Below are 26,616 nucleotides of genomic sequence, written 5' to 3' on the forward strand. Positions count from 1 at the left end.
AGTGGGTGAAGGGAGTCCAGCACTGCACGTGGAACACCCATCGATTCTGCGCCTGGTGTAGGGGGTGGTTTTGCTTTCTGTCATCAAGTTCACGTGTAATTGAGCTCATACCCTGGTAAATATTGCAGACGAATTGCTGGAAAGCTCTCCAGACCTTACAAAGGAGAAAAACCTACATGACTTGAACTCGGGGAGCTTTTCACACGTCACCCGAAAAGAAAATAATGCAGTTCTGTTGCTGTGCAGTGTACGAGGTTGTATCCTATGAAATCGTCACCCTTCAGCTATTCACAATCTACAAAATGGGAATTTCACATGATTCAGCCTAATAGCATATAGGTGTTCCTGTGTAACATATACAGCGGTTATATTAGTGAAGGAAGTACTGTGTTTATATGTGAGAAAGGTCGCTGTGCCTTTTTGTGGAGAAGCATATGGATGAGGTCCCGGTAAGAGGGAGTTGTCCAGTTTGACTAGAGTTGAAGACAAGTGTTGAGCAATCAGGAGAAAGAAGCCTGGAAAGGTAATTCAGGGTCAAAGCTTGGAGTTGCGTGAAAGGCCAAAGAGCTGGAATTTAATTTGGCAGATCATGGAAAGTTTTGGGGCAAGGGACAGAAACTACTAGAGCAGAGTTTCAGGCAGATTAAAAAGGCAGCGGTGTATGAGATGCTTGGAAGGCAAGGACCAGAAGTAGAGAGGGGGCCACTTCCGGAATCTGAGGGACCAGGAATCAGGAGCTAACAAGGTAGCACCAGTGGAAACAGCAAGGGGTAGTGCAGAGAAGAAAAATTGAGCGGAAATTCTAAACTGGGAATTGAAGGGGAAGAAAAATCAGCAAATTTAGGCCCAAGCCAGAGCGTCAGTCCGGTGAGGGGCTGGGAAAACAGACCCGCGAGCTGTCTCTTCCAGCGTGCAGGTTTCCAGCCGGGGTTGGATATTCAAGTGCATGCTGGCAGGTTGCACTGTCCAAAGGGTGTTTCCGGCGGGTATGCGGCAGGGGTGTGGCTGAAAGCAGCTGAGTGAGAGGGTTCTGGGAAGCAGTACCAGGGATTGCCAGTAACTGGGTCGAGCCCCGGGCGGCAGGTGCGCTCCTGGCTTGGCCAGGACCGGGGGCTGGGTTTGCACAGAGTGAACAGGTGCACAAGGACCAGGTCAAGCAGCAGGCATCCCCACACAGAGTGAAGGTGAACAAGGGAGGCACAGCGATCCACTCCCCAGTGCACAGGGCCCAGCTCGTCCCCGTTCACGGGGTGATGACACGTGGGGAGTGGCGAATGACCTCAAAACAGCTGGTGTTGGGGAAGGAGCCCCCGTGAGCCTGGCAGGCTGGGTTCTCCTTTATCCCAAGGCTTTGACAGAGCCGAGCCCAAAGATGGCCGTTACAGGCAGAGGCTAATGTCAAAAGGACAATTTATTTTTAAAGCAGACTCATTTGTCTTAAAATATGAGATTATGCTGAGTTTGTGGCATGTGGAGTCATAGTATTGGAAATATAAATGAACTACCCAGGTCATTAAACCACCCCTTAATGGTTGGCCTGGCCAGGCGTTATTATTTCAGTGTGTATTTTGCATGGCTCAGTTAGGCAGCATGTCTAATTTAGCATCTGGGTAACATCTGGAAGAATGACTCTCGGAGCATCCATCACTGGTTTTGGAAGACAATTCCACAATCAAAAGGAAATCATGATTAGAAAGGATATCTGTACATTTCCCATTTAGTAATAAGGGCAAATTATTACCTTTCTGCTAATTTTGGCTCATTAATCAGCGGTGATTGTACTCCCAGCTGTCACACAAAGTCCTCGTGCGGTCTTCTGCGGTTCTCGGGGCTGTCCCAAGTATCGCCTCAACAGCGCTGTAATCCTACAAGCCTTTTGTTACATTGAGTCTTCCCGTTTGCCTTTGTTTCCGAAACTTTTTATGCCCTCCAGTTTTCTCGTCATTAAAGCATATGGATCTCAAGAATCGAGACAAAAGTAAGGTGTGCCTGCAGCCTTACAGTTGTCACTCATTTTGCTGTACTTTTCACCAAATTTATTTGGGAGCTCAACTGATCGGATGAATTGCTCGTTATATTCCAAAGATGCAGTGACCGAGACGTGAGGACTGAAATGTTATCAAAGAAAGGGCTTTCTGTTCACGAGAACGTTGCGAAACACAATAGCAGTGCCTTGTACAGAAATAACAGCTAATGAGGTACCAAAGTTGAAGGACTGGAGGGGTTACAAAGAGACCTAGGTTAACCTCTCCAGGTAACGTAGTGTAAGAGCTCCGAGAAAAATCAAACTATGAAAAGGTGAACGTTCTTCGTGAATAGCCGTGCTCCGGAGAGCGTTACACTCCCGCGTTGGTGTCACGATTCTTTTTCATTCACATCCCCTGCCTCCTACTTTGAGCCCATGCATTTTTCTTGTAATTTTAAGAATAAATAAAGCACAACGGAAGCTTGCGTTACTACTTAATCTGAAAACACAGAACCTAATCACAGCTAATGAGTATAATAAGTGCCGGGCTGTACCTCCTCTTGTTTGTATGTGTTATGTATGTCCAGAAGGTAACACTGGCTGAGTAACTAGGACGCCAAGTTACAGATGGGGTTGCGGAATGTTACTTGACAGCCAATTAGAGTAATCTGTCAGAAATGATGACTTAATCACCATAACAGACTCCACATTCCCTCCTAGAATTCCACCCAGGGTAATCTAATTTTCCCGCCATATTTTGTTTTATTGATTTTATTTAAAAAAAAAATTTTTTTTTTCCAGGACTAAATGGCTATATTGCTTGTTTTTCCCCCTCTGGTATAGCACACGATTGTAGGAGAAATGTAAGCCATTGTAGCTAAACGAGCTTCCCTACAACTCAACGGGCCAAACGCAGATCTATAAGTCGGGTTCTCTAGGTTTTTCTCCATCACTGGATTGTAAAAAAAGCTGAGAGTTGAATGAACCTAGCTGCATACCTCCCAGGTGAGCGAGAGAAGCTGTTCCCTTCCAGTATGTTATCTTGGCTTTTGAATGGGACCTTCCCCCCCACCCCTCGAGGGAAACCCTTACGCTTTTGTAAAATCGTAATGGTAGTGATGACTTCTTTCAGGGCCTAAGCACTCAGTGCTGTAAGCATTTCACGCGTATCAGTCAGTGACTGTCAGGAAGAAATAGTTGTTTCCACTCTGAATTCTCTCCCCTGGTTGTGATTTGCCATGGGAAGAGAAAAGGTAACTTCGGTTTCCTTACTGTTACCATGTTCAAAACCACTTTTTTCCTTGGCTGAGATCACTTTTATAAAAACTGTGGTTAGCAAATATTGGTTGAAAGTTTTCTACGCACCTGCTTGTGTTAACCTAACTGGTGGGAATGCACAACAACAATTTGGAGTAGCCCTGGGACTCCCCGAGTGTAGACGAATCCCACGCACTCTCTTCCCACCAAGAAGTTCCATCTTCAGAGGGCAGTTACGCACTCTGTTTTCTCCAGGATTTCCAAAGCTTATTCAAATACACAGGCATCGTACAATCCAGTCCGTTAACAGAAAGTCAAATGCCAGGCTCTTCTGCTGTGAATGATGGCTTTTCCAACAACAAGTGGTCCACACTGCTGGGGCGCCTGGATGGCCCAGTCGGTTAAGGGTCCGACTTCAGCTCAGGCCATGATCTCACGGTTCGTGGGTAGGAGCCCGGCTGACAGCTCAGAGCCTGCTTCAGATTCTGTCCACCCCCCCTCTCTGCACCTCCCCCACTTGTGCACACGCTCTCTCCCTCAAGAATAAGTAAACATTAAACAAAAAACCAAGTGGTCCACACAGACTGATTTTATGGATTCTAGTGTACTTTCTTGCCCCATCCGTTGGGAAGGAAAACGCAAAGTGTAGGCTCAATTAATGTCAGGAATTCAAAATTATTTTCCTGAGGATAACTGATAGCTAATCTTGTTCCTCATCAGTCCATTTATCATCGATGGAAGCGGGGAACGTTTCAGATAGCTTGGCCCATGGAACACACCTCTGAGTCTGATTCTGTCGTGTGTATCTTGTTGAGGAGGGGCTGACGAGGGGGTCGTGGAAGAATGAGCCCCGAACCCCTGGATTAGGATGCACAGCCCCTCCACAGTCAAATGGCACATTGGCCACGGTAGCCCTTCCCCACCATGGCCACAAGGCTACGGTTTTTTTCCCTCTCCATTACAGCCTTTGGGGTTGTCTTTCCTGCCCTTTTTCGTGGTGAAAACAGACAGTAACTCTTGTTCTGAAGCTCACTTAAAATGTTTTTATGGACGTGTGAAATATACATAGTCCCAGACATCTATGCGCACGCGCGCGCGCACACACACACACACACACACACTGCACACATTCGCACACGATTCCAAGTGGGAAGAAATTTAGACAACCTTTGTGTTTAGTAAGGACAAAGGAAATTCTGGTGATTTTATTGGTTCTTAGAAACCCGAAATTCACTTGCAGAACAGGTGTCCGGTTACATGCTAGGGGAAGGAGTAGTCGGGGACTTAGGCTCCCGTGAGACAGTCCTGAGTCTGAATCCCTCCTCCACTACTGACTTGCTGTCTGGCTTGGCCCAGGTTACTTACACCTCCCTCTCTCGCTCCCCTCTCCCCGCTGGCTCCCCGTATGGACCTGTCTCAGGGTTACTGGGACAGTTAAGATATGTATGGAGCCTATACAACAACATTTGGCACAGGAATATTGAGAAGAAAAGATTTCCTCTGTTTCTCACAAAAACAGTTCCCCAAAATTGCCTGAATTCTCCACTTAGCAGGTGTAGCTACGGGCTGGTTGTGGCTGATGCAACACGATTTGTGTCATCGATTTCTTGCAGAGGTGTCTGTCATACTGTTACTAAAGTTCTTACTCAGTGGGGATAAGTCCACATTCCTAAAGCTACCTTTGTTTCTCCCCACCCCCCTCATGCCGAGCGGAACCGTGACCGAAATGGCACAGTGAGCTGCTGCCTGGGGAGGCGGGCCAGCCTTCACGGCTTCGGGGCGCCTAACTGTCACAGAAGACCCTTAACCATACACACAGTCTAACATCTGGGGCCACGGCATGCCTCCAAGAGGAGGCAAATCTTTTGAAACTTATTTTTGCCGTTTATAAAGGCTTTTCGAGACAAATGCAGAAAGTACAGGTGCTGTAGGTATTTCACGGCCTCCTATACAGTGAGAGGGGAGGTACTCCACTTGAGCTGTATCGGCAATGCCACAGAGCGCGAGAGCTCTGCTTTGTCTTGAAGGGCCGGGATCCTGTCGTTTTCTCATTTGGTGTGTGGCTTTTGTGTGAAGTCACGTCTCCCCCCTCCCCTTTTCTTCCTTTAAATATTTTATGGGCAGTGAGCTTATAATATGTACTATCACGGCTGTTCCCTCAGGGGTCAGGACAGGCTTAATAATGAGATACAGGAGAGTGACTCTGTAAAGCCCACTTCAGGTTAAAAATGGCATGTTTTATTGAATCTCGTGTTAAAGGTGGTTAACTCATCAATCGGTGATGGCTGGGGTTAGACAAGTTTCTACACGAGTTCTGACTCTGTGCGGGAACCCAGTGTCTCTCTCCCCCAGGCCCTCCAGCTCCCAGACTCGGCCTGTGTTAAACATTGGCTGCTGCAACTCAGAAGCTCCCTGTGACTCATCACAGGACCAGGGCAGAGAGGTTTGGAGAAATCACGCCAGACTTCGGATATAATGGGAGCTCTAGAGATTGCGGCCCACGAATGCTAGTGCGCTCTGGCCCAGCCCATCTCTGCCACTGTGACATGGCAGGACCCTGTACGTGCAGGGACCACGCCCCCCCGCCCTCCGCCCTCCGCGGACTTGGCGTAATGGCTTTGCTCCAACGTTGTGTCCTCATTATCATTTTCATGAGCCACAGCTGGGCACTCCTGTGACGATTTGAAGGTCAGCACATTCAGGAGTGAGGATCGTGGGGCCCTATCAAGAGATCTGCAATTCCGAAGACCAGGGGTTGGGAAACCCAGTTCTGGGGCCCTTTGTGTATGTGGGGGGATGAGAGGAGGGAAGGCCACGTGCTGCTCCCTCGTTAGGATGTGGGATAAAGGGGGAGACTTTAGATCTCAAGGCTGGCGTGCCCCAACGCCGACCCACAGCTTCCCAGGAGAGTTGCAGGTGTGGGATAGCGACTGTCCCTGAGTCAGAGGGGAGCCGGCTCTGGGTTGCTGTTGACGCCATTGCTCAGATCGGGCATGAGATTCAGTCCTGAACCTCAAGAGGCTCCAACTCCCTGGAAGCCTGATCAGGTCCCCAAGAAATGGACGCCCCTGAACCGCAGTAACTGTCTTCTTCTCTGGGAGTCTCCACCTTCCGTAAGTGGGATGGAACGCTAAGTCCGCAGATGGAACCGAAATTAACCAATCCTTTCCCCCGCCCCTGCCAGGAGGGAAGGAGCTCTTAAAATTTCCCCTTTTGTTGGAATTCATTTGTTTTTAAACAAACAGGGCTAGACAGAGACCGAGAAGTTGACCCGCACCTTGATGTGTCACTTGAGGCAAAATGTTGTTCTACAATAAAATGAAAAATTCATGTGCAAAGAAGTCTTCAAGGAAATAGATTTGGAAGTCTTTCTTCATAGAAATGCAAACTTGATGAAATATGTTAAGTCACACTCACTGCCGTGAACAGGATCCATTTCCAGAACGATTGATCTTGGCATTTCCCCGGGACAAGCGCTCTGCCAACAGGGAGCCCTGTCGTTAGGTTTGCTCCAAGGACAGCTGGCTTGAACACCAATAATAGACTCACTACTCCTGTTTCCCTCATGCCTGGGGAAAACCGCCCTGTGGATGTCACAGGCTGGTGTTTATGACATTCGTGGACTCCTCCAACAGTGTAGACATATCATGACAGTACAGACCAACTCAAGACTTTTTCAGACACAGCTGACCCTGGATGCTTAGGGAGATGCGGATTCAACTTCATTAGTGCAAATGAAGACTCCTTGCAAAAATTCTTGAAGATCACCCTCCCCTAGGGAACTAGCCTCAGCCTCAACTCTGAGATGGCCTTGCGACAGGTGAGGTGTTAGGAAACTGGAAGAGGGACTGCCAGGTTCCCCGGCCCTTCCTCTGGTCTGCTGCTGTCACCTGGGACCTCCAGGTACAGACACAGCACGGGCTCCCCGCCCCATCCACCCATCCAGCTCTGGGGGCGGTCCAGCCAGCTTCCCCAGAGTCTGGAGCTAAAAGCAGCAGTTCGGACACCCTGGAGTTCATCTCTAGTTTTCGTGGAGGCGGTCAGGGTGTGGTTGTTGCTGGCCACCCATCCGGCTCCCAGTTTTAACTCAAGCTTGAGTAGATTTGCGTTGTTTTCATCTTGAAATTCTCCAGTCTATGAGCACGTCCCTCACTATCAGTCTCGTGCTTTAGGTATTCCGTATTTGGTGAATGATCGTCAGTGACTTCTCTTGCTTCCTGTCTCGGTGAGAAGGTCATCACATCATTCTTCAGTAGCACATGGCCTCTTCCTTACTCTGTGCCTTGGAACGTGTCCTCTACTCTGAAATGTCCTTCCCTCGGGCCCTGGTTAGCGTTAGGATTCCTTCAGGATTGAACTCAAACACCGCTCCAGCTGAGACGCCTTCTCCGGCTTGCCCTCCCTTCGTCTGTACTGGCCACCTCTCGGTCCTCACGCTGCGTGTCTCAGCACGGCACATGGCACCGGCGTGTCCCTCGCAACTGTCCTATTACAAGTTCCACTGGGACCAGACTCTTGCATTGTGTGTTCCTAGCGTGTAACTAATAGGGCATCTGGAAAACACAGACATAGGTGAATGAATGCATATGGTCCTGGTCATACTGGGTCAAATCTTTGAAAGCATTTCCTATTACAGGAAAGGAATCCCTTTATTACACCTTGAAACTCAACACTGGAATGCCTTCTCCTTTCCAGTAATTTCCCCGTTCCACTCAACAAACCTCCCCAAGTTCTTAAGAATCATGAGATTTTGAGGCAGTAAAACAACATTATGAGAACAACTCCTACAAACCTTTTTTTTGTTTGTCTTCCTTGACATTTACGTCCCACATCTGATCAGAAATTTGTAACTCAAACGAACTGTTCGTGACGATGAGCCATTCTTAACACAGGACTGATGGAACACCTCTCTCCCCGAAGGTCACAGTGCTGTGCACACATGATCTGAGCAGTCCAGAATACACACGAAGGAGGGCGACCACCCGTTCAGAATTTGCCGTGCTCTGACCATCCAACTACGTGAAGTTGACTTTTTGCCTCTCTGGGCCCTGGAAAGACCAGAACCGAGTTCAGGTCTGCAGTGGCAGTAGCTGTGTTCTGACCGCCACTGTTACAGTCCAGAACCTTCTGGGTAGTGTCAGGTCAGAAACGGAGCTAATTCAGCAGCAGCAGGAAAGCAAGAGTCAAGTCTTAGAGTAATGCCTGTCATAAAGCTACATGAAGTGGCCTGGTGGTGGGGGGGGGGGGCGCAGACTTGACAGGTTATTACAGCGGCTTCGGTGGGCAGGGCCTGTAGTCCTTCATCGTAGGCTCGTAAGTCCAGGCCCCAGGTTGGGCATTTTGTGGAGAAGCAGCGTGATCTGGGGGAATCGGCTCTGGATTAAGAAGAGAGAGCTTAGGTTGTTTGATCGCAAAAATTGTGTGTGTCCTTAGTGAAGTCCTTATTCCCTTCAGACCGATAAATGGAGAGCATTGGACTGAATGCTCCCTGGGCCTCTTACCGCCTTGGAGTAGAAGGCTTTCTTGCAGAATGAAAGCTTCCAGAACTCCCGCACTTCAGAGGTCGGTCTCACCGCCTGCAGCGCTCCGTCTGGGCTCCTGTTCTCAGGTTGACCACCGTTTATTCTTCTTCATACGTGTCCGTACCAAACACCGTGATGCATCGTAAGCTTGCTGCGGGCAGAAGGCTATTCGTTCGCGTTTGTGTCCGTACGTGGTGTCGGCACACGTCCCCCTCTCCTTGCCTTGACCTGTGACTCTCCTCCGAATCTTCTCTGCACTTTCGCCTGCACGTCTTTGCTGTCTGGGGAAGACGGACTCCACCTCCCCACCTCTGGCCCTGACTCCACGGAGCTTTTTATATTCCCACCCACCCTGGTGGCTCATCTTGAGAAAGCCACGTGCATTTATTTCTCCTGTCTCCTGCCGCTGTCCCCCCTGTCACGCCCCCGCCACCCACAGTGTGGCATTCTGGCCCCACCGCCCCACAAAAACTGCTTTGGAGAAGTTTCCAGAATATCTTATTGTCGAATCCAGAAGGATCCTGGGGCGTTTTCATCGTCGCGGCTAGAAGTGCCTTGTTCTTCAAGCTCTCCCATGAGGCCCTGCCTCTGACCGCCCTCTGCCCTGTCCCTCTTAGATTCCTCTTTCTTGCTATTCTCTGTGGTGCTCTCCTGGGCTCTTGGCTCTTTCCACTTACATCCCCTCCTGGACAGTTCCATGCATGCCTGTGGCTCCCGCTGCGGGGGACGCCCCCCAGAGCTGTCGCTGCAGCCTGAAAACCACTCCCGCAACTGCTCTCCAGCCCCAGTCACGTTGAGTGGGGCGTATCCAGACCTGGGCTCATCAGTCTCCCCGCAAATTGCTTTCTCGTGTTTCTTCTACTGGGGCCCTGGTCCCGCAATGGTGGTCTGTCCCCCTCACCCCCACAACCAGCCAGTTGCCTCTGAGGTTTAGGCCTTCGGCAGTTTCACACGGACGCTTGCAGTAGCCTCTTAGCTGTCTCCCTCCATATCCCTCTTGTACAATCCATCCACCACATTGTAGCCAGAAAGGACTTTTCTAGAATTCAGATTTGACCTTGTGGCCCTTGCTACTCGAATCTTCTGTGCCTGACTTGACTGTTAGACACAACTTCTGTTCCTTAGCGTGCAGGATCGTCTGAGACCCAGGCGCCCACTGCGTCCGCAGCTCCCCTGGTGTCCTTCCCCCCCCCCCCGCCACGTGCGCTGGCCTCCTTGTCAGGGACAGGTGTGCGCCTTCTCACCACTGGGCCTGGCCCAGGACACTCTGTCGTTCGGATACCATTTCTCCCTGTCCTGCCAGCAAGTCCAGCTTGGCCTTTAGGACTCAAACCACTTGCCCCCTTTGCTAAGAAGCCTTCGCCTTGCTGCCCGGGCAGAAGGAGGTGCCTGCTCCGCCCAGGTCCTGCCGCACCCTGTCCTCGTGTCTGCCATGGCACTTGACATGCTCGAGGGGCTGTTTACAGGTCAGCCCCCCCCCATACACAGTGAGCCCCCGAAGCGTCAGAGCTTCTTCACTTGGCCTTGTTCCCCAGCTCTCCGCCCAGAGCCTGGCACACATTGGGAGCTTCACATGCCGCTCAGGGACTCGGCCCGTCTTCCCCAGGCATCACCTGTGGGGGAGAGCCCACACTCCTAGCCCAGACCGGGGCTTTGCACCGTTCACTTCTGCCTGCTTTTTGAGGGACGTGTTCCAGGCTTTTCCAAAAAGACTGGTCTACTTCCTGACCCCCGAACATCCCGCTCTCTTCCTAGTCTCTCCTTCACAAATTGAATATGTTAATGGAGTGGAGACCCGAGTAGACCCCACACGTCAGGGTCTACGTTCAGGGAGTAAGAGCGCCTTGCCTTTTAGAATAAACGGAGCAGCTCTGCATTATGTAGCCTCTTGTCCCCTGATAGCACTCCCTCATCCCTCTTGTGAAGACCCTGGCAGGCGTCAGCTGCACGTGGGCCAGCCTGCCTGATGATAATTGCCCGTCATTTAAGGGCCAGAGCCAAGTACCATTCCCCTCTCCTTTAAATTAGATAAAACCCAGGGCTGTGGCTTGCAAGTGATGGAAGTCCACTGGGCGAGTTAAAGGTTCAGAGAGAACGGGACCCATTATAATGAGAGCATTTGCACGGCCAGTGATTCCATCGACACTGTGGCTCCGAGGTTCCTTGGGGTATGCTGAAATACGAAGCCAGAGGACCTTTGAAAGTGGTTGGAGGAATTTATTTTAATTGGAAATGGTGGTAGCGTTCTTGCGCTTGGAGTGAACTCTACGGACCACGCACGGGGGTGAACGGGCTTTGTGTAAAGAGCCACAGAGGAGCTCAGGACCTTGGCCCCACTCTGTCTCGGGTTCCTTCCGCTCCTGCACGCCTACAGAGGGGACGGGATCGTGAGGTCCGTGCCTCCCGCCCTCCCTCCCCAGCTCCCCTCTCCTCCTTCCTTTCCTGGGTCCGCATTCCTATTTCATACTCTGTGTTTAATAAAAATTACATAATGGTGCCTAAGTCAATCTAGATGAGAGGCCTTCAAATGACAATGAGATCTAGGGAAAATCCATCAGAATGGCCCCAAGAAAAACGAAGACAGTCTTGTGTTTAGATTTGTAAGAGTTACAAAGTAACTATAGATCATTTTTCTCAGCAGGTCCCGTGCCCTCTTAACTAAGCCCTTCACGTGCGTTTCCTTATTTCATACTCCGGGTTCACAGATAAGGAAACTGAGGCTCAGAGAAGTTGAGACACTTGCCCAAGATCAGTGGCGATGATGACTGGCAGAGCGAGAATTACCTATAAGATACAGGCAGAAACTCTTTACCGAGTGGCAAAACCAGGTGTAAACTCCAGTCTGACTGCAAAGCCCAACCTTTAAATACTGTGCCGCGATGCCCAGTGACTCCAAAGAATCCTGTTCCTGAATGTAACTGCAGGCTTGCCTCCTAACGGCGCTGCTGTTCATGGAGAGAGCCTGTTTTTGGTTCTGTGTCCTCATGACAGTATCCGTGCTCAAGTTGAACAGCGTGGGATTTCTGAGGCCGTTCATACACTTGTTCAATCTGCCTTTACTTTCTCACTTTTGTATTTTTAGATGCATCATCCCATTCAGATGAAACCTGCCGATAGTGAAAAGTCAAACGGTAGGTGGTGACCAACTGTCTCATTTAATACTGTCTGTTTCTTTCAATTAAGAAGTCAGGTGGGGGAGGGAGGCGGCGGCCCCACTTGCTTCGGCTCTGGGGGAGGAGGGGAGAGCTGCTGCAGGGAACTTGCCCTGCGGGTGTCTTAGCTGGAGCACCGCGGGAGCCGCTCCCCTGCCTCAGTTCACCTCTGGTGTCAAGATCTGTGAAGACGTTACAAGAAGTGGTTTTCGGGGTCCCTCCGTTTGAGGCTTGCTCCGTGTGGTGGCTCTGTGGCCTTTGCATCTTGTTGATCTCCTGGCACAGAGCAACCCAGGACACCCGATGGGGAGGAGGGACCTCACAGTGTGTGGAGCAGATGAGCTGGAAAGGGCTCACCCGCTGTGGATCGGGCCGGCTGTCTCTTTTCTCCCTCTGGCGTGTTCCTCAATGGCACTCTTTTCTCTCAGTTGTACCGATGCATTTGCATCCGAATTCATTCAGAATTCAGTGGGCTGATTAAATAAACGGATGCTCAGTACTAAAATATGCATGTGATGAAGTCCGGGAAGTAATTGAGATTTAGCTCTCCGACACAGGGGAGGGCTGATAGCCACATTGCGCTCTCATAAGTTTCTGCTTCCGTTTACACCCGCCTCTGTCCCGGTTTTGTTCTTTGACTTTCCTGAAGTGCATGTTGAAGGAACCCTCTACCTTCTCAGACCTGGGCGCGGCTCCGCCCCACAAGACTGACACAATCAGCACTGTTTGCCTCCAGGAGCAGGTCTGCACCTCATTAATTAGTAATCAGGGCAGAAGCCCTGCGCTTGGAGAGCGGCATATCTGCAAATGTAAATGATGATTGGGGTCTAAGGCTCTCCGCAAGGTACTCAGGGTTTTTTTTGTTTTTTGGTTGTTTTTTTTTTGGTTTTTTTTTTTTTTTTTTTGGCTGATTGTAGTGCATCCCATTTTCTGGCTTCTTCACAGACGAGGTAGGAAGTTTTGAAGAAAAGGCCAGGTGGGAGCGTGGCGTTAGTAGCACCCAGTTTGTCTGTAAGGGAGTAGGCTTCTGCGCCCTGCCCACTGCCTTCTCACCTGCCGCACCCCTGCCCTAGGGTCTCTTCCCATCCCCTACCCCTACTACCTTAACCACGAACACGGCATCCAGGTCAGAGGGTCTGAAGTCCCCCGGGACCTCGGGCAGGTCTCTTGGGTCCTTTATTCAGCAGTTACTCATTGGTGACCGCTGTGCACCAGGCGCATTGCCAGGGGCTGGGGCTGCCGCAGTGAATCTGAAGACTACGACGGCTACACGGAGACACTGACCTGACCCTTGGAACTTCCCGACCTTCAGTCTGCTGATCCGGTGGTCACTTAAAGACTGAACTTTAATCTCCTCGTTCATGAAATGGGAATAAATGTAGCCGCCTCGTGTAGGTTGGCTTTTTTTTTTTTTTTTTAGATTCATATAGGATCTTCATAACAATGCTTTGCAAAGGATAGAGCACCACTTCTGTAAAATGCAGATTATCGTTATGACCCAGATTTTTCCACGGCCTCAGAGAGCTCTGCACTGAGAGTGTCTACAGGAAGAAGGCCAGGTACCCATGCCGGTTCCTGAGCCTTTTTGCTCCAGAAGTACCCACTTACAGTCTGGTCTGTTCTATTCCTCGTGGAGAGAGGACTCATGTATTTGGGATGAACGCTGCCCGTGAAGGTCGTCTTGGAGCTTCTGGCCACCAAGAGATGCTCTCTTTCCTTTGGACTCCTAATTCTCTCAACTGTGTCAGGACAAGGGCCACGGAGGAACGTTTGTCTTATTTCTGAACCTTAAGTCGCGGTTGTTAAAACAAGATGAATTGGAGAATTGAACTGGAAATACTTGACCTGAAATACCCAAGTAGTGGGACCATGAAAGGGTTTCTTCTTTAGCATTTGCTGCTGTGTGGGCACAGACCTGACTTAGAGAACCCATCCTGTAGGCTGGCCACCTGGAGGTCTCCAGAGTGTTGGTCGCCCTTGTTTCCAGTGGCAGATCCGGACACTGAGGGTGATCTTTGCTCTGGGTCTAGAACCGCAGCAACAGAGTGGATGTGCCATTGGCGAGCCCAGCAGGGCACGATCTCAGGTGCCAAGCAGGATTAGACACCGTTTTACTAAGATGAGAGCATCCCTAAAAATGCCATTGTCCAAGAAGCAACTCAGGGTGGCAGTTAAAAGCTCTCTGGGGGAGTCCAGACTTGACCCCTGACCCTGCATACATTAGCTGTGTCCGTGGGCATGTCCCGTGACCTCAGCTGTCCGCCGTATCTCCAGCTATAAGAGGAGGCTGCCGTGGTCTGCAGTCTGAAAACTTCCTGTATGGCCCACCTTACAGGGTTGTTCAAGGAGCACATAAGTTAACATCTACAAAGAACTTAGCATAATACCTGCCAAGGTATTCACTCTGTCGTCGGCGCATTTGTGGCCTCCCGAGGCAGCCGGTTTAGTGCGTTCTGAGCAGCAGAGGCCGGCACTTCCAGCCTTGGGTTTTCATACCAAAGCACAGATCTGTATACACAAGGGAAAATTCACTCCCACATACCTTCTCGTTGGGCCAGCTCCTCCTTTGCTTTGTAGATTGACCTTCATTTTCTGAGTTCTCAGGAAAAAAAAAAAAAAAGTCAAAAAATATAAGTGGACTGAAGCAGCTCCTTTTAAATCATGTGTCTTTATGGAGGTGCAAAGTCTGTGCCTCACCTTGCATAGACTGAACCGGCTTCAGGGTTCTCCTTGGACCTGATTGAGGAGTCAGGAGAAATGTATCATTTTCGAAAACAAGTGATAAAAGCCACAAGCCCTTTCTGATTGCACATGGCAGTTTTGACAGGTAAGCATAGTTTCCAAAGCTCCTAGAGCACAAAGATTTCTTTGGCTCAGATGCTCTCAGTAGTTGTGAAAGAAGAATAACGAGGTCTAATTGCACCTTTATTGAGTTTGCTGACATTTATGGATTGCACAAAGGACTCATCACAGTTAGACAGTTACCGTCTTCATTATCAGTATGTTCGGCTTTCGGAAACTTTGTATTTGCTCAGCAAGAAAGGGCTGCTAATCACAGATTAATTAGTGATGGACAAATGAATTCCGGAAAGCAATCGCTCTTTGAAGCCTTTGTCCATCTAGAGATTCTGACAAAGGGAACTGCCATGGTGAGCCCAGAAATGTTAGGCTGCTCATAGATCTGCCCTGCCCTTCGGTATTTTGCCAAACGAACGGGCTCTCCAAATCTCCAGGCTTCCTATAGCCTGCCTGCCCTCTTAATTGGCTCTGATTTAAGCTGCAGCCTCTAGCACATTTCTGCAAACTCACAGCATTATACTTCTGCCCTGGTGTTTCTAACTGTGCCAGGTGTCAAAAAAAAAAAAAAAAAAATCCATTCCGGATCAGCAGTAAAATATTGGGGCCTTTAAGAAGAACACACACATTGAATAAATACCCAGATTTCCACAGAATCCAAGTTGTCTTGTTTTTCCATTGCATCCGGTTGAGTCATGGCAGGGGAGGAGGCTTGAGGAGGTGTGGATTCCAGGTCACAGCTTACCCTGGCACAAACACAGTTACAGTCTTTCATTCTGTCTACCTTGAGAGGGCTGCTTTTCCGGCTCTCTTTGCGAGGCAGAAAAAGGTACCAGCTGCGCACAATTCAAAAGTAAGTGCAGTTGCGAGATCTGCAGTTTGTCTAGCTCTAAGTGGTAAGAAAAGCGTAGAGGTTGCCTTTGGTTCTGTGCTGGGGGTCTCAGCGACCAACCAGCGTTCACTCTTCTGTCATGCTCCTGGTTGAGAGGGGTTTGTTTTGTTTTGTTTCTTTCTTTTTTCACTCTGTGGACAGAGCATAAATTTATTCTGCTTTAACCTTAACTCCAACCTCCCAACTTGTCAGGGGTCCTTAAACCTCACATCCAGAAACGCCACATCAGCCCTTTCTCTTTTCTCAAGGCCTCCGAAAACCCCTGGTGTCCCTGTGTCAAGTTCAGAGCTCGCAGGGTCAAGATAACTAAATGTTGTCTGGGAGGTGCAGGCCTGCAAGCCTCCAGTGAAAATGGGATTCACAGGGTGTTCCCATCCGGTCACTTTCTGACTCACTGGAAGAGGAAGAAATAATTTTGAAATTCAAAGCAGAGAGACTCACGGATTTGGAGGCAGTAATTAAATGCCATATGTTAGCACTAACACATTGAAAAGTTGTTAATTAATTCAGGCCGCCCTGAATCCAGGTGTGACTTTGACAGATTATACACCAGGGTGTTAGCGCAGACTTACAATTAGGGATTTTTTTTTTTAAATGAAAGTTTCTATTCCCTAAACTGAAAAATCCCCCCTTAAAAACTTAAAATGTTAACCCTCTCTCCTACCACCGGAGGAGAACTTGCAACAGTCGCGGGTATGGAACACCTTTTCGGCTCTGTGGTTGTTAGCGATGGTACTTACCCCACACCTGCACAGAGTTCTCTACACAAAGTATCCGCCTTTACTCATTCATGGGTTATCCTGAAGGAAAGTAGACTTTCCTCCTGGAAGGCAGAGACCTTGCCTTTTCATTCTTTTTTTTTTTTTTTTTTTAATTTCCGTAAGGCACTTAATACTATAAACACAGTAGGTATATTTCAGCAGTCTGCATTCCCGGGGATAGAACACAGACACTGACTGCCTAGGAGTACTGACCAAAAGCCCCACCAAGAAATTCCTCAGAAATTGATGAAAAAAGTTAAGTGAAATGGCAAGATAATTATGTTTATGTAAAATGGTGACAGAGCTGTTTAGGGGTCCTCCGAGTGGGAATCCCAAGAATGAGTCTTACAAATAAATTTCCGCTGGGAAAACTTGAAGGAGGTTAAAGCTGGCACTGGGTAGTTATCCCCGTTCGCCACTAAAGCACGGGGAGCCCTCTGCTAAAAACCACAGAGGACTTCCGCTAACACGACTGTGAACATCCGGCTTCTCTGACGCGGCGCATGCGCAGGAGGAAATCCGCTTTTTGGAAAGCCTGTGGATCGTGTAGGTTTCCACTTTATTTCCTCAGCGGCTGCTTGTTAGTGGAGAAAGAGTCACCCTGCCCAGATTTGGCCCGTCGTGATGCCCGGGAAGCCGGGGCTTGTTTACTGGTGATTTCCAGCAGTTCGTACTCTTCATCTTGGGTTAAAAATTATTTTTTAGCTTAGTCACGAGCTGCGCATTTAGTCTGCTCCGGCATCACCCCGAAGCTCAAAACCGGCAACATGCTTCAGCTGCGTACCACCGTGATAGGTTTACCAGTGAAACCAGGGACTCACTGGGGATTTGTCATTGGCTTTTGTTGGAAAGAACTAAAGCTGGATTCTTCAGGATAAGAAGAAAATCAACAGGATTTGTTTTTTGAGTTTGCTTTTTGTTTTTTAACTCTCAAGAAGCTATCAGCCATAGCTTCCTCAAGTAGGAGTCCTAGAGATGGGGGGGGGGGGGGTGTTAAGGCTGCGACTGGAAGTTTCCCACTGCCTGCTCTGCTAGGCTTCAGTCCGGTCCTGCCCATCGCGGGGATGCCTCGTTCCCTTGGGGCCACCGTGTACTCCTGGTCACCCTGGTGTTGGTGACCACAGATGCTTAACTCACTTGCACCGCTTCCCAGTCCCGCACTGGTGGCTCACCTGCTCCGACGGGAGAGAGAAGAGCTTCGGAGGCATGAAATCGTCCATCTGCAGGAGGGAAGTCAGTGACGCCACTGCCCACGTCCACCTTGCTGAGGCTCAACGCAGGCAGCGGCCGTGGACCGGGTTTTCCTTCCCTCATACCTTGAGCCACCCTGCAGAAGCCGCCGGAATCGCTGCCCCCATCCTTCCGCCAGGCTCTCCCCAAGCTCTTTAAAGTCCGCCTTAAATGCCACGTTCTCCGCCCGTCAAACCTTTCTCGAGCTCTTGGCGCATGCTCGGCCGCTCACAGTCCTGTGGCATCGTGGTCTCCGCTGGCGTCCCTCGGAGCCCTTGTTTTCCTGCCGGGTCTCAGGAGCTGCCAAGTGCAGAGGGTGGCTGGCAGGTGGGATCCTGGGCTCTGGCGTTCTCCTGCCCCAAGCCTGCAGCTGGGCCGCCTTGTCTCTGTTACTGAGGAGAGACAGCGAGGAAAGAGAAGACTTTAAACCTCATTCTGTGGGTGACAAGACTGAGGTCCACAGAAGTCCACTCGCTCACTCCCCAAGGTCACACATCAGCGTGACGGCAGCGCTGGGACCAGGCAAGTCTCCCGCCCCCGCCCCACGCTCCTCTGGAGGCCACCTCACCCTCCTCTGCTCTCGTAGGGAAGGGCTGGGAGTAGGGCATCAGGTGCGGCCCCGGGCAAGTTCCTTCACTGCCCCGCTTCAGAGCCAATGAGAACCACGTCTTTCGTGTCTTCCTTCCGGTCTGGGGCTCTGTGGGGAGAGCATTTAGCTGCCTCACTGAGGCCCCTCGGAGCTGCTCCATCCAATATAGTGTCACATGTGGCTTTTTAAAATTAGATTAAAATTAAGTCACAGTAACAGTTGAGTTCCTCAGTCACACTAGCCAGGTTCCAGGTGCTCACATGGCTTTAGCTACTGCAGCGGACATCCGAGACGGAGCGGTTCCCTTCCTGGCGGGTCCTCCCAGGCCGTCTGCTCCAGAGCAAACCTCCCTGTGTCATGATGCCCCAGCATCACCAGCGGCTCTCTCCCAGCTCCCCGGGGGCCCGGGCCGGCTTGACTCAGGCACCAAAAGCACCTGGCCCTGGAAATTCTATAACACAGTCTTGTCGGTTAAGTGGAAATGAGACACTGACTCTCCAGGGAAAGAATAACCGAGAGATAAAAGCCAGTTAGATGGCAGTGATGAGGTTATGGTACAGCTACGACAGCAAGGGTTCCTACACAGGGATGGATGGCAGGGCCCCTCCCGAAGCCAGGACTGCCTCTCAGGTGCTGGTGCAGCTGGCTGTCCTTCCTTTAAATTTCAAGAAATGGGTTAAAATGCAACATGGGAAATAAAACTCCCCATGGGTATATAGGGTGGGTTTTTTGTTTTGTTTTGTTTTCATTGTAAAATGGAGGCAGGGGAAGGTTTGGTTTTGTTTTTTGTTTTTTGTCTTTTCTCTTTCCTAAAGAGGACTGCAAACACTGTCCTGAAATCAGTTATAATTGTGCCTTTGAGGCTAAACGTAGGCCAGTTATCCTGAGCACAAGCTTGTAGATTTTGAGGAAAATCTCCCAGGTCATCAGAGGTAAACCTTCCCTAGTCTGTACCTCCTGGCAGGTTCCAGGATGGAATTGGTTTCTTGTTGTCATGATACCCAAAATGTATTTTTGCTCATCAGGAGTCCTGCCTCTGGGTGTGTAGAACAGTATTATTCCCTCCTTGTTCTTTTTTGTTATGGGTTCCCGATGGGGTCATCCTGGTGCGATCCTCGGGTAGCCCCAGTCCCATTCTTTTCCTTGGAATTGCCGTCCTCTTCACTTGCAAACCCTGTGTTGTCCTGCTTAGAGCTGCACAGCCAGTGCAACGGACAGACGGACAGACAGACAGACAGCCATGGAAGGTCTTTACTGGCTCTCCAGAGAGATGAGCATCTCCCTTATCTCTTCTTACTGTCTGGATCCATGGATCCAAAGCTATTTGAAGTTGGGGGAGAAGGTTTTCCCCACCGAATGCTTTATTAAAAGTTCTGTTTCCTATCCCACTCCCTCTGTTCCTTTCTTTCCCTGACCTTTTTCTTTCTCTGCCATTCTTCAAGTTAAAAGAATATCTACAAAAAAAAAAATGTTTTTAGCCTGTATTCTAAAGTATCTCTATGGAATGGTGGTATTTGAGCAACTCCATGGAGCTTGAACAAATTAGGGAAAACCGAGTTTCCAAACAGGGTTGGGAAGAGAGGACCTCACAGTGTTCCGTGTCCTCTGAAGATGTCATGTTGGTAAGAACAAGCCCCAGAAAGAGGCAGTGTTCAGGAAGGGAGAGTAGAAGCAGGACTGCGGGCAGGGGGGAGGGGGGGTGGAGAAGGGAAGGCAGCCTGGAAGTCGAAAGAGCTGGCCTTTGGCCCATGCTGGGTCTCACATGGCCGGGACCCAGTTTGATGTGGTAATGAAGCGTGATTACAAGAAACGGGATAAAATGGCCTTTACTCATTCATTATTTTTATCTCCTAGCCGTGGAAGACCGAAAGTTGTTCATAGGAATGGTTTCGAAGAAATGTAATGAGAATGATATCAGGGTGATGTTTTCTCCATTTGGCCAGATAGAAGAATGCCGGATTCTCCGGGGACCCGACGGGCTGAGTCGAGGTGAGTGTGCTGTCTGCAAAGTCTCTTCCCTCAAGTGCTAATTGGAAGTCTGTGTCACCATCAAGGTAGATGTAGCCACCGCACACAGCAAGAGGTCACCCTGTAATGCGTCCCGTGTGATCAAGTTGTCCAACCTGAACTTTTCACCGTAGTCGAAGTGATCACCTTGTATTTCTCAGGTCGACAAGGTCTCGATGCCAACTTATTAGCTCAGGCTGTCCCGGCCAGCCCGGAGGCCGACAGGCTGTCCTGTCGTTCACATCCCTTTCCATCTCACACTGAAGTAGATGTTGGCGGGTGAGGGAGAGATGGGGAGGAGGAGAGAGAATATCTGTTGTTTTCATCCGAGTCTCCAGCTTTCTGCCCATGCCCGAGAGAAATGGGGAGGGGACAGGCCGCTTGATGGCGATAGAAACCGAGGACAAACGTCAGTGGTCCCCCGTAGCGCAGAGCAGGTAGGGACTCAGAATAATAACTGGGCCTGTCCTGGGGTCTCAGGCTTTGATTTCAAAGAGCAGAACTCCTGGAGGCCTGAGCGCAGGAAGTCCATGAAGTGGCAGAGATGACGCGGTCCAGGAGATGGCAGGTTCCTCTTTGTCACCATGACGGAACCGGCCGCTGTGGCTTCGAGCATTGAGGAAAACCAGTGTTTTTGCCAGCAGCCATCCACGGCAGCTGGAGCTAACTGTCTTCTTTCCATGTTTGCCTCCCCTTGGACAGCGCCACACAGACCCTTCCCTCCACCGCTCGCAAGCGCTCCAGCATTCACCCTCATCTGACCGTGTTTCCCGAGACAGCCCAGGAGGCCTGAGTCAGAGTGTATCTGTAAAACATATCCTCCAGTTCTTCTAAGAGCTCCGTATGTTTGCAGACAAAGAGCATTTCATTCTCTTAATGTGCTTATCGATACAGTTTCCGTGGGGCTAATTAGAAACTTCTTTTCATTCCCGGTCTCAGGTTCTGGGACAGCACTGCCATCTCGAACCACATGCCGAAAGCAAAGGTTGGCCCTTGAGTCCCAAAGCGCTAATTTCCACCCATCTCCCTCATTTTAGCTAAGTTCAGCACCACGTGAGGAAGAACATTGGTTCCTTTGACTTAGAGACGTGACACTTCCCGGTGTCAGCTGCGGGAACCGCAGGCGCAGAGAACCGGAGTTTTCCGCCCACGTCCACCTGCAGAGCCCCACAAGGAGGTAGCCTAGGGGGACAGGAGGAGGAAGCCACGAGCCTGCGGTCCCTGTGCTTTCCTCCGAAGGTGGCTTGGGAATGACGGCCGGAGCGTTCCCTGATCGCTCCGAAGGTTGTCACTCGCCGCACGGAAAACGCGTGCCGCTCTGAAAGCTGAACAGGACCCGCACAGATGCGGTGCCCGGGGCCGAGCCATAGCACAGCACCCACGCTGTCGCCGGCGGCACCCACAGCCGCGCCCCGTGCCAGCGACCGCACAACCTCCGGTGCAAGGGGACGCGGGGGGACCTCGGTCCCGGGGCCCTCTGTGCCACCGCAGCACGTGGACTCCGTGAGAGCTTCCAGTCACGTCGGATCATCTGATTGTGCCGCAGTCGTGATAGATTCGTGCCCACTCAGGCGGGCCAGCCGGGGGGAGAGGCCCCGGGGAGCGGCGGTGCGGCTAGACAGAATAAAGTAGGGAGGCAACGCGAGATCGCATTTTCAGGGTCCTTTCCCGCTGCCCTTGTAGCGGTCAGAACCACCGTCCCCGCCTGTCCTTATTCACCGTCACACTTCCCTGTTGGCGGCTTTTCATGCACCCAGGCATGCAGCGCGGGGAAGGAACAGAAAGGCAGGCCCCTGAGGAAATCCCAGTGACATTTATAGTGGCTTAGAGGTCAGTGACCCCCGACGTCCAGTCCCAGGACTTCTGACATGAACTGTAACCAGAGTCAGTTCGTTTCCGTGTCTCCGCCCCTCAGTCTCCCCCTTTGCAGATGGCAGCAGTCACCACACGCGCCCCGCTCACCTCCTCGGGCGTCGCTAGCTCCCCGGTGTGGGAGATGTCCTGTCTAAGCGGACGATCCCCAGGGCCTAGCGACACCGTGACCGCTGCTCTCCCTCTGCCGGAGGGGGCGCGCTACGCACTCTCTCTGTCCGGCCAGCGCAGACCGTAATGAAGAGCGCTGTGCCTGCGGTGTGTAGAGCTCCTTCAGCGTCCGGGAGGGATTTCTGCGGATAAGATTTTAAAGCAGCCCCAGCTTTCGCAGGAAAGAGCAGGACGCAGTCCTCGACAAGAGCGCTTGGCTCATTTGATCTGCCGTGTGGTTGATGAGCCAGCATTGGACACCCAGAGCAGCTTGATTTCTGAGACAAGTTATGGGAGCAGCCTCATCCGTATTTTATGCGGATGCCGGCCCGGTGTGAAGAGTCAGATGCTCCTCCCTGCCCTTTTTCTTCTTCTTCTCCTTCTTCTTCTTAACAGAGAAGTAATTTCTGATGAACTGATGAGGATTCCCCGTGGCAAAAAGGAAAATACTCATTTATAACCGTTTGTTCTGAAATACAAAGGCAGACAGTGGTAGGTTTTTCAATTAGCGAGACCCGGGGACTCCTGGGTACAGGGGACTGCTCCTGAATCAGTGTATTTGTTAAAAGAACAATTCTCTTTCGTGCTACTATTTTGCTTTCATTAAAGAATTGCAGTTTTCAATCAAATATTAATAAGTGTCTCCCGTTAGTGGCTCTGCAGATAAGGGGTGCTCAGCATTTCTGTTCTCAAGGCCTGTTGCCGGCTCGGCCACTGAAGATGTAAATAAATACATAAATAAGTGAAAGGGAAAGCTTGGCTGCTCTGAAAAGCACTTTCTAATACTAAACCGAGTATTGAACTAGTCAGTAAAAAAGTTTTCGAATCAAACCATCCGATCATCAGGGAGAGGGACAGAAAAGTGGTTCACCTCTCTGGCTTTGCCTTTGCCCACCTCTCTGGCTTTGCCTTTGCCCTTGCCCACTTCGGCTGCGGGAACGCAGACAAGAGAGGCAGTTAGTGAGTGGCGCTAGCTCCCCTGCGGGTGTCTCCTGTCATCTCTTCTCTGCTACTTCAGTAGTTTCTGCCCCTCCCCGCAGGCTATGAAGTGGAAGCTTCTCCGCCCCACTGATTCGGAGTGCGGGTAGCCAGGACCCACGGCTCTGCTATACTTAGAATCACCATCTTTTAAACAAAACTCCTCATCTCCATGTTGGCAAGAAGGGCTATTTACAGAGTCCCATCAGTGCTCCCCAGCGTCCAGATTTGTGCCATGTCCCCCCCCCCACCCCCCCAGGAATTGTCGTGACTGTCCACGGACCGCAGCCATCATCTGCCAGGCACACTGAGACCAGCACTCAGCAGATGTCAGGAGTCTGACTCTCTTGACACGGTATGCCCGCATCTAAGTGCGCATTTTCCCCTTTTGGGGGGCAGTGACCCGTTCTGCCATCTCTTCTAATTTGGAAAACCTGGTTTGGGCTGCTTTCAGGCCCCTTCACAACACTCTGATCCCTCTGCAGTGGCAGGCCAACCCCCAGGCTTGCCGTATGAACCTTGTTTGAGAAAGCGAGCAGGAGGCCACGGAGTCCATGCGTGGGAAGTCACATGGGATGTTTGCTCTCAGAAGCAAAGCTCACGTCATCCAAGCCAGTGCAGTTAGTTGTCAGCGTCCCCTTAGCATGTTGATTTCCTAAAATACACATGTTCTCACTTACCCATAATCCCACAGTCAGAATGGACTATTTGGGTACAGTCTACAGGGTTTTCTGCACCATGGCAACGATTATCTGTAACTCGGAGACAATGAAAGAGTTTATTTCATTTTTCTCTCCCATAAAGTATAGTCAAATCTTCACTGCCATTTAAGGTAACTTTCTGCTTGTTTAAGAATATTCCAGCTGTGTTTATGGTGTTCCAACATTCTCCTGCCAAAACCCTTGACAAATGAATTGGCAATATTTTCGGGGATGTTGGCGAGCACAGACTGGTTGTAGCCATTAAATCCTCATTTGTTTCTGTTATATCTGATCAGAATATTAGGATCGGGCTTTTGACTTTAAAACATGTACACAGAGCAGACTCCGTTTTGATCATGACGTTGTAGGCTTGCCCACAACGGAGTATCTACACATATGTGGAAACTCGTATCAAATGCCCCTGGGTTATTAACTGCATTCTGTCATCTTATTCTGAATACAATCTTCAAATCTCATCTCAGGGGTGAAACTTTGTAAACTCTTAAGTCCTGCTCTGCCCTCAGCCTCAGGTGCCATAAACGAGTGATCTCTCCATGCCAATTTTAAATAAACTAACCCAACATCAGGGACAGTGCATTGGAGTGTTAGTTTTGATGCTCTCTTATTATACTGGTAACGTATGTTTTAATAAATCGTGCCACTGCTAAAAAGATACAGCAAGGAAACTTGGCTGCATTGAGAACTTTCTTTGGGAATTTATAAACAAGTTTTCCATAGGCTGAAAGCTCCTTCATGCTGCACAAGTTATTTTAAATTATGCTTCCCTCAGTTGAAACATAGCAGGCTGCTGCTTCCCTTGCAAAGAAGCAGCAAAAAAGCAGGAGGCCCTGGCATTGTATGTGCCTTAAAAGTGCCCGTTCTCCCTCTCTTTCTGCAGACCAAGAATTCATCAAGTTCTCTCAAAATTCTCTTGCAGCTGAGAGAAAAGGTAGAACACCTGAGTGAAGACAGCTTTTCAGTTGAGATGACAAGTGTAATAGATGTGTTCCAGAATCTTCTCTGTGACAGGGCCACGTGATTTCCTTAGATCCTGTCTGTAGGAGGAAATTACTTGGAGAAACCTTTCCCCAGTCAATCATTTATCTGTTTTAGCAGCAAGAAGGCAAAACCTCACCGAACAGGGAGGAGTTCAGCTCCTTTCATTTCTGTTAGCAATCTGTGACATTCTGAAAGCGGAGAGCATAAATAATTGTAAGGTAAATTACAGGTTGGCCACATTTAAGGAGGGAATTTTTCTTTTCCTTCCCCCCCCCCCCCCCCCCGCCGCTATTATGTTTTTGGAGAGGCTTTAAGACAATAATATACAGGCTATCTTACCTAACAACAACAAAAACCCTTCATTTCCTTGGTACCTGTGTCTTTTTCTCTGTTGTAGTGTTTCCTGCATTTTGGTCAGTAGCCAGAGAACTTACTACTGAGACAGTACATCCAGTAATCTAGAACAGAGGAGGGCTGGCCCTGTAAGGTCAGAGCAGTTAATTCTGTCAAGACCCAGTGGGCTCCATTGTACCCAAAATCTTGTTTTTCATAAAAAGGGGCCAGTTGACCTAAGTTACTTTTGTCCAGTGGAAGGCCAGTCCTTTGGCTTGTAGAAGAAGCTAGCAGCCAGTCTTGATGCAAGGAGCTTCTATGACCCTATATTCTTGAAAAGCCACGGATCTGAGGCCTAATCCTAAAGCCACGTAGAAAAGAAAAATTAAAATCCAGCCGTAGGACTAATACAGCCTCCTGTTTTAACAGAAGCCACAAAGGTTCACAAGCTACCAAACCATGAAACATTCAGTCCTGAAGTTGTGGAACTTCATCCAGAATGGCATAGAGAGGGGAATTTTCGACATGTGCTCTCACTTTATAAACGACAGTAATTGTCTCTCCTAAGTAATTGAACACAGCACACGGTACCAAAGTTGACAGAGCCCCTGAGGAGACGGGTTCTCTCTTACTGCACCACTGCCAATAGAGTAAAAAGGTTAAAGAAGTCATCAGATTTGTCAGATCATTTTTCTGGATGCAGTAAGGGTTGTATAATTAGAAGCATCAGTCGAGCTTTTAATTGCAGGTTTCAGAAAGGAAAGAGCAATGGTTCGAGTTTATAGAGATGGAATTTTATCGTTCTATTGCTAATCCTTCTGAGACCAGCTAATTGCTATTTCTTTCTCACTAAGTTACTTTAAAAAGTTCTACTTGTTCTGAAATTGTGGTAAATGCATCAACTGTGCCTTATTGATTTCTGTTGACATTTTACATGTGTTTTTTTTTTTTTATGCATTCTTAACCTCCATTTGGAAACTGTCAGTTTGGCACATTTTCCTGGATAATAAGAGCAAACGAAGTGAATGACACAATCTCCATGACTGTTAAAGGCAGAGTTAGCCCAGGCTTCACACGATGTCCAGGATCTCTCCATTAGATTAATTGCATTTGCCCCCATTGTAGTCTCAAGAAATGGAAAAAGAAAATTCTTAGTGTTACTTCTTTCTGTTAATGATGTCGGTGATATTCACAGTGTTCTTGAAAAAGGGTATTACTTTGAGGTGGATGGTAAATTTGGGGCTAATTGTAGAGCTGAGTTGGAATACAGAAGCCAAGCAGAGGTGGTATCCTATGTCCTACACTCTTACCCACGTCTTCTAGACGCCTTAGAGAAGGCTCCAGATAGCTTTACTGATGACAAGCTACAGCCAGTGGAGGTGCAGACAGTGTGCTTCAGTAGTGAGTTTCA

At 49.6% G+C, this 26,616-nt stretch overlaps 1 protein-coding gene and 1 long non-coding RNA gene across 17 annotated transcripts in view; one reads left to right on the forward strand and one right to left on the reverse strand.

The window, feature by feature from the left end:
- Positions 1-26,616, forward strand: part of CELF2 (CUGBP Elav-like family member 2) — a 311,282-nt gene that overhangs the window by 213,656 nt on the left and 71,010 nt on the right. For 13 of the 16 annotated variants that reach the window (XM_042991007.1, XM_042991006.1, XM_042991008.1 and 10 more), the window contains 2 exons: positions 11,828-11,876; positions 20,020-20,154. In XM_042991007.1, coding sequence (XP_042846941.1) covers positions 11,828-11,876; positions 20,020-20,154 — 184 coding nt within the window. Of the gene's footprint in view, positions 1-6,085; positions 7,044-8,501; positions 8,832-11,827; positions 11,877-20,019; positions 20,155-20,927; positions 21,014-26,616 lie in introns of those variants that run through there. The other 3 variants (XM_042991016.1, XM_042991015.1, XM_042991021.1) reach the window with 3 other exon arrangements.
- Positions 18,026-23,846, reverse strand: LOC122240214. Its single transcript, XR_006219597.1, has 3 exons — positions 23,691-23,846; positions 22,135-22,663; positions 18,026-18,273 (listed from the first exon to the last, which is right to left on the reverse strand). It is a non-coding gene; the product is annotated as an uncharacterized LOC122240214 (long non-coding RNA).

This window comes from Panthera tigris, chromosome B4, assembly GCF_018350195.1.
Source record: "Panthera tigris isolate Pti1 chromosome B4, P.tigris_Pti1_mat1.1, whole genome shotgun sequence".
NCBI classification, from domain to species: Eukaryota; Metazoa; Chordata; class Mammalia; order Carnivora; family Felidae; genus Panthera; species Panthera tigris.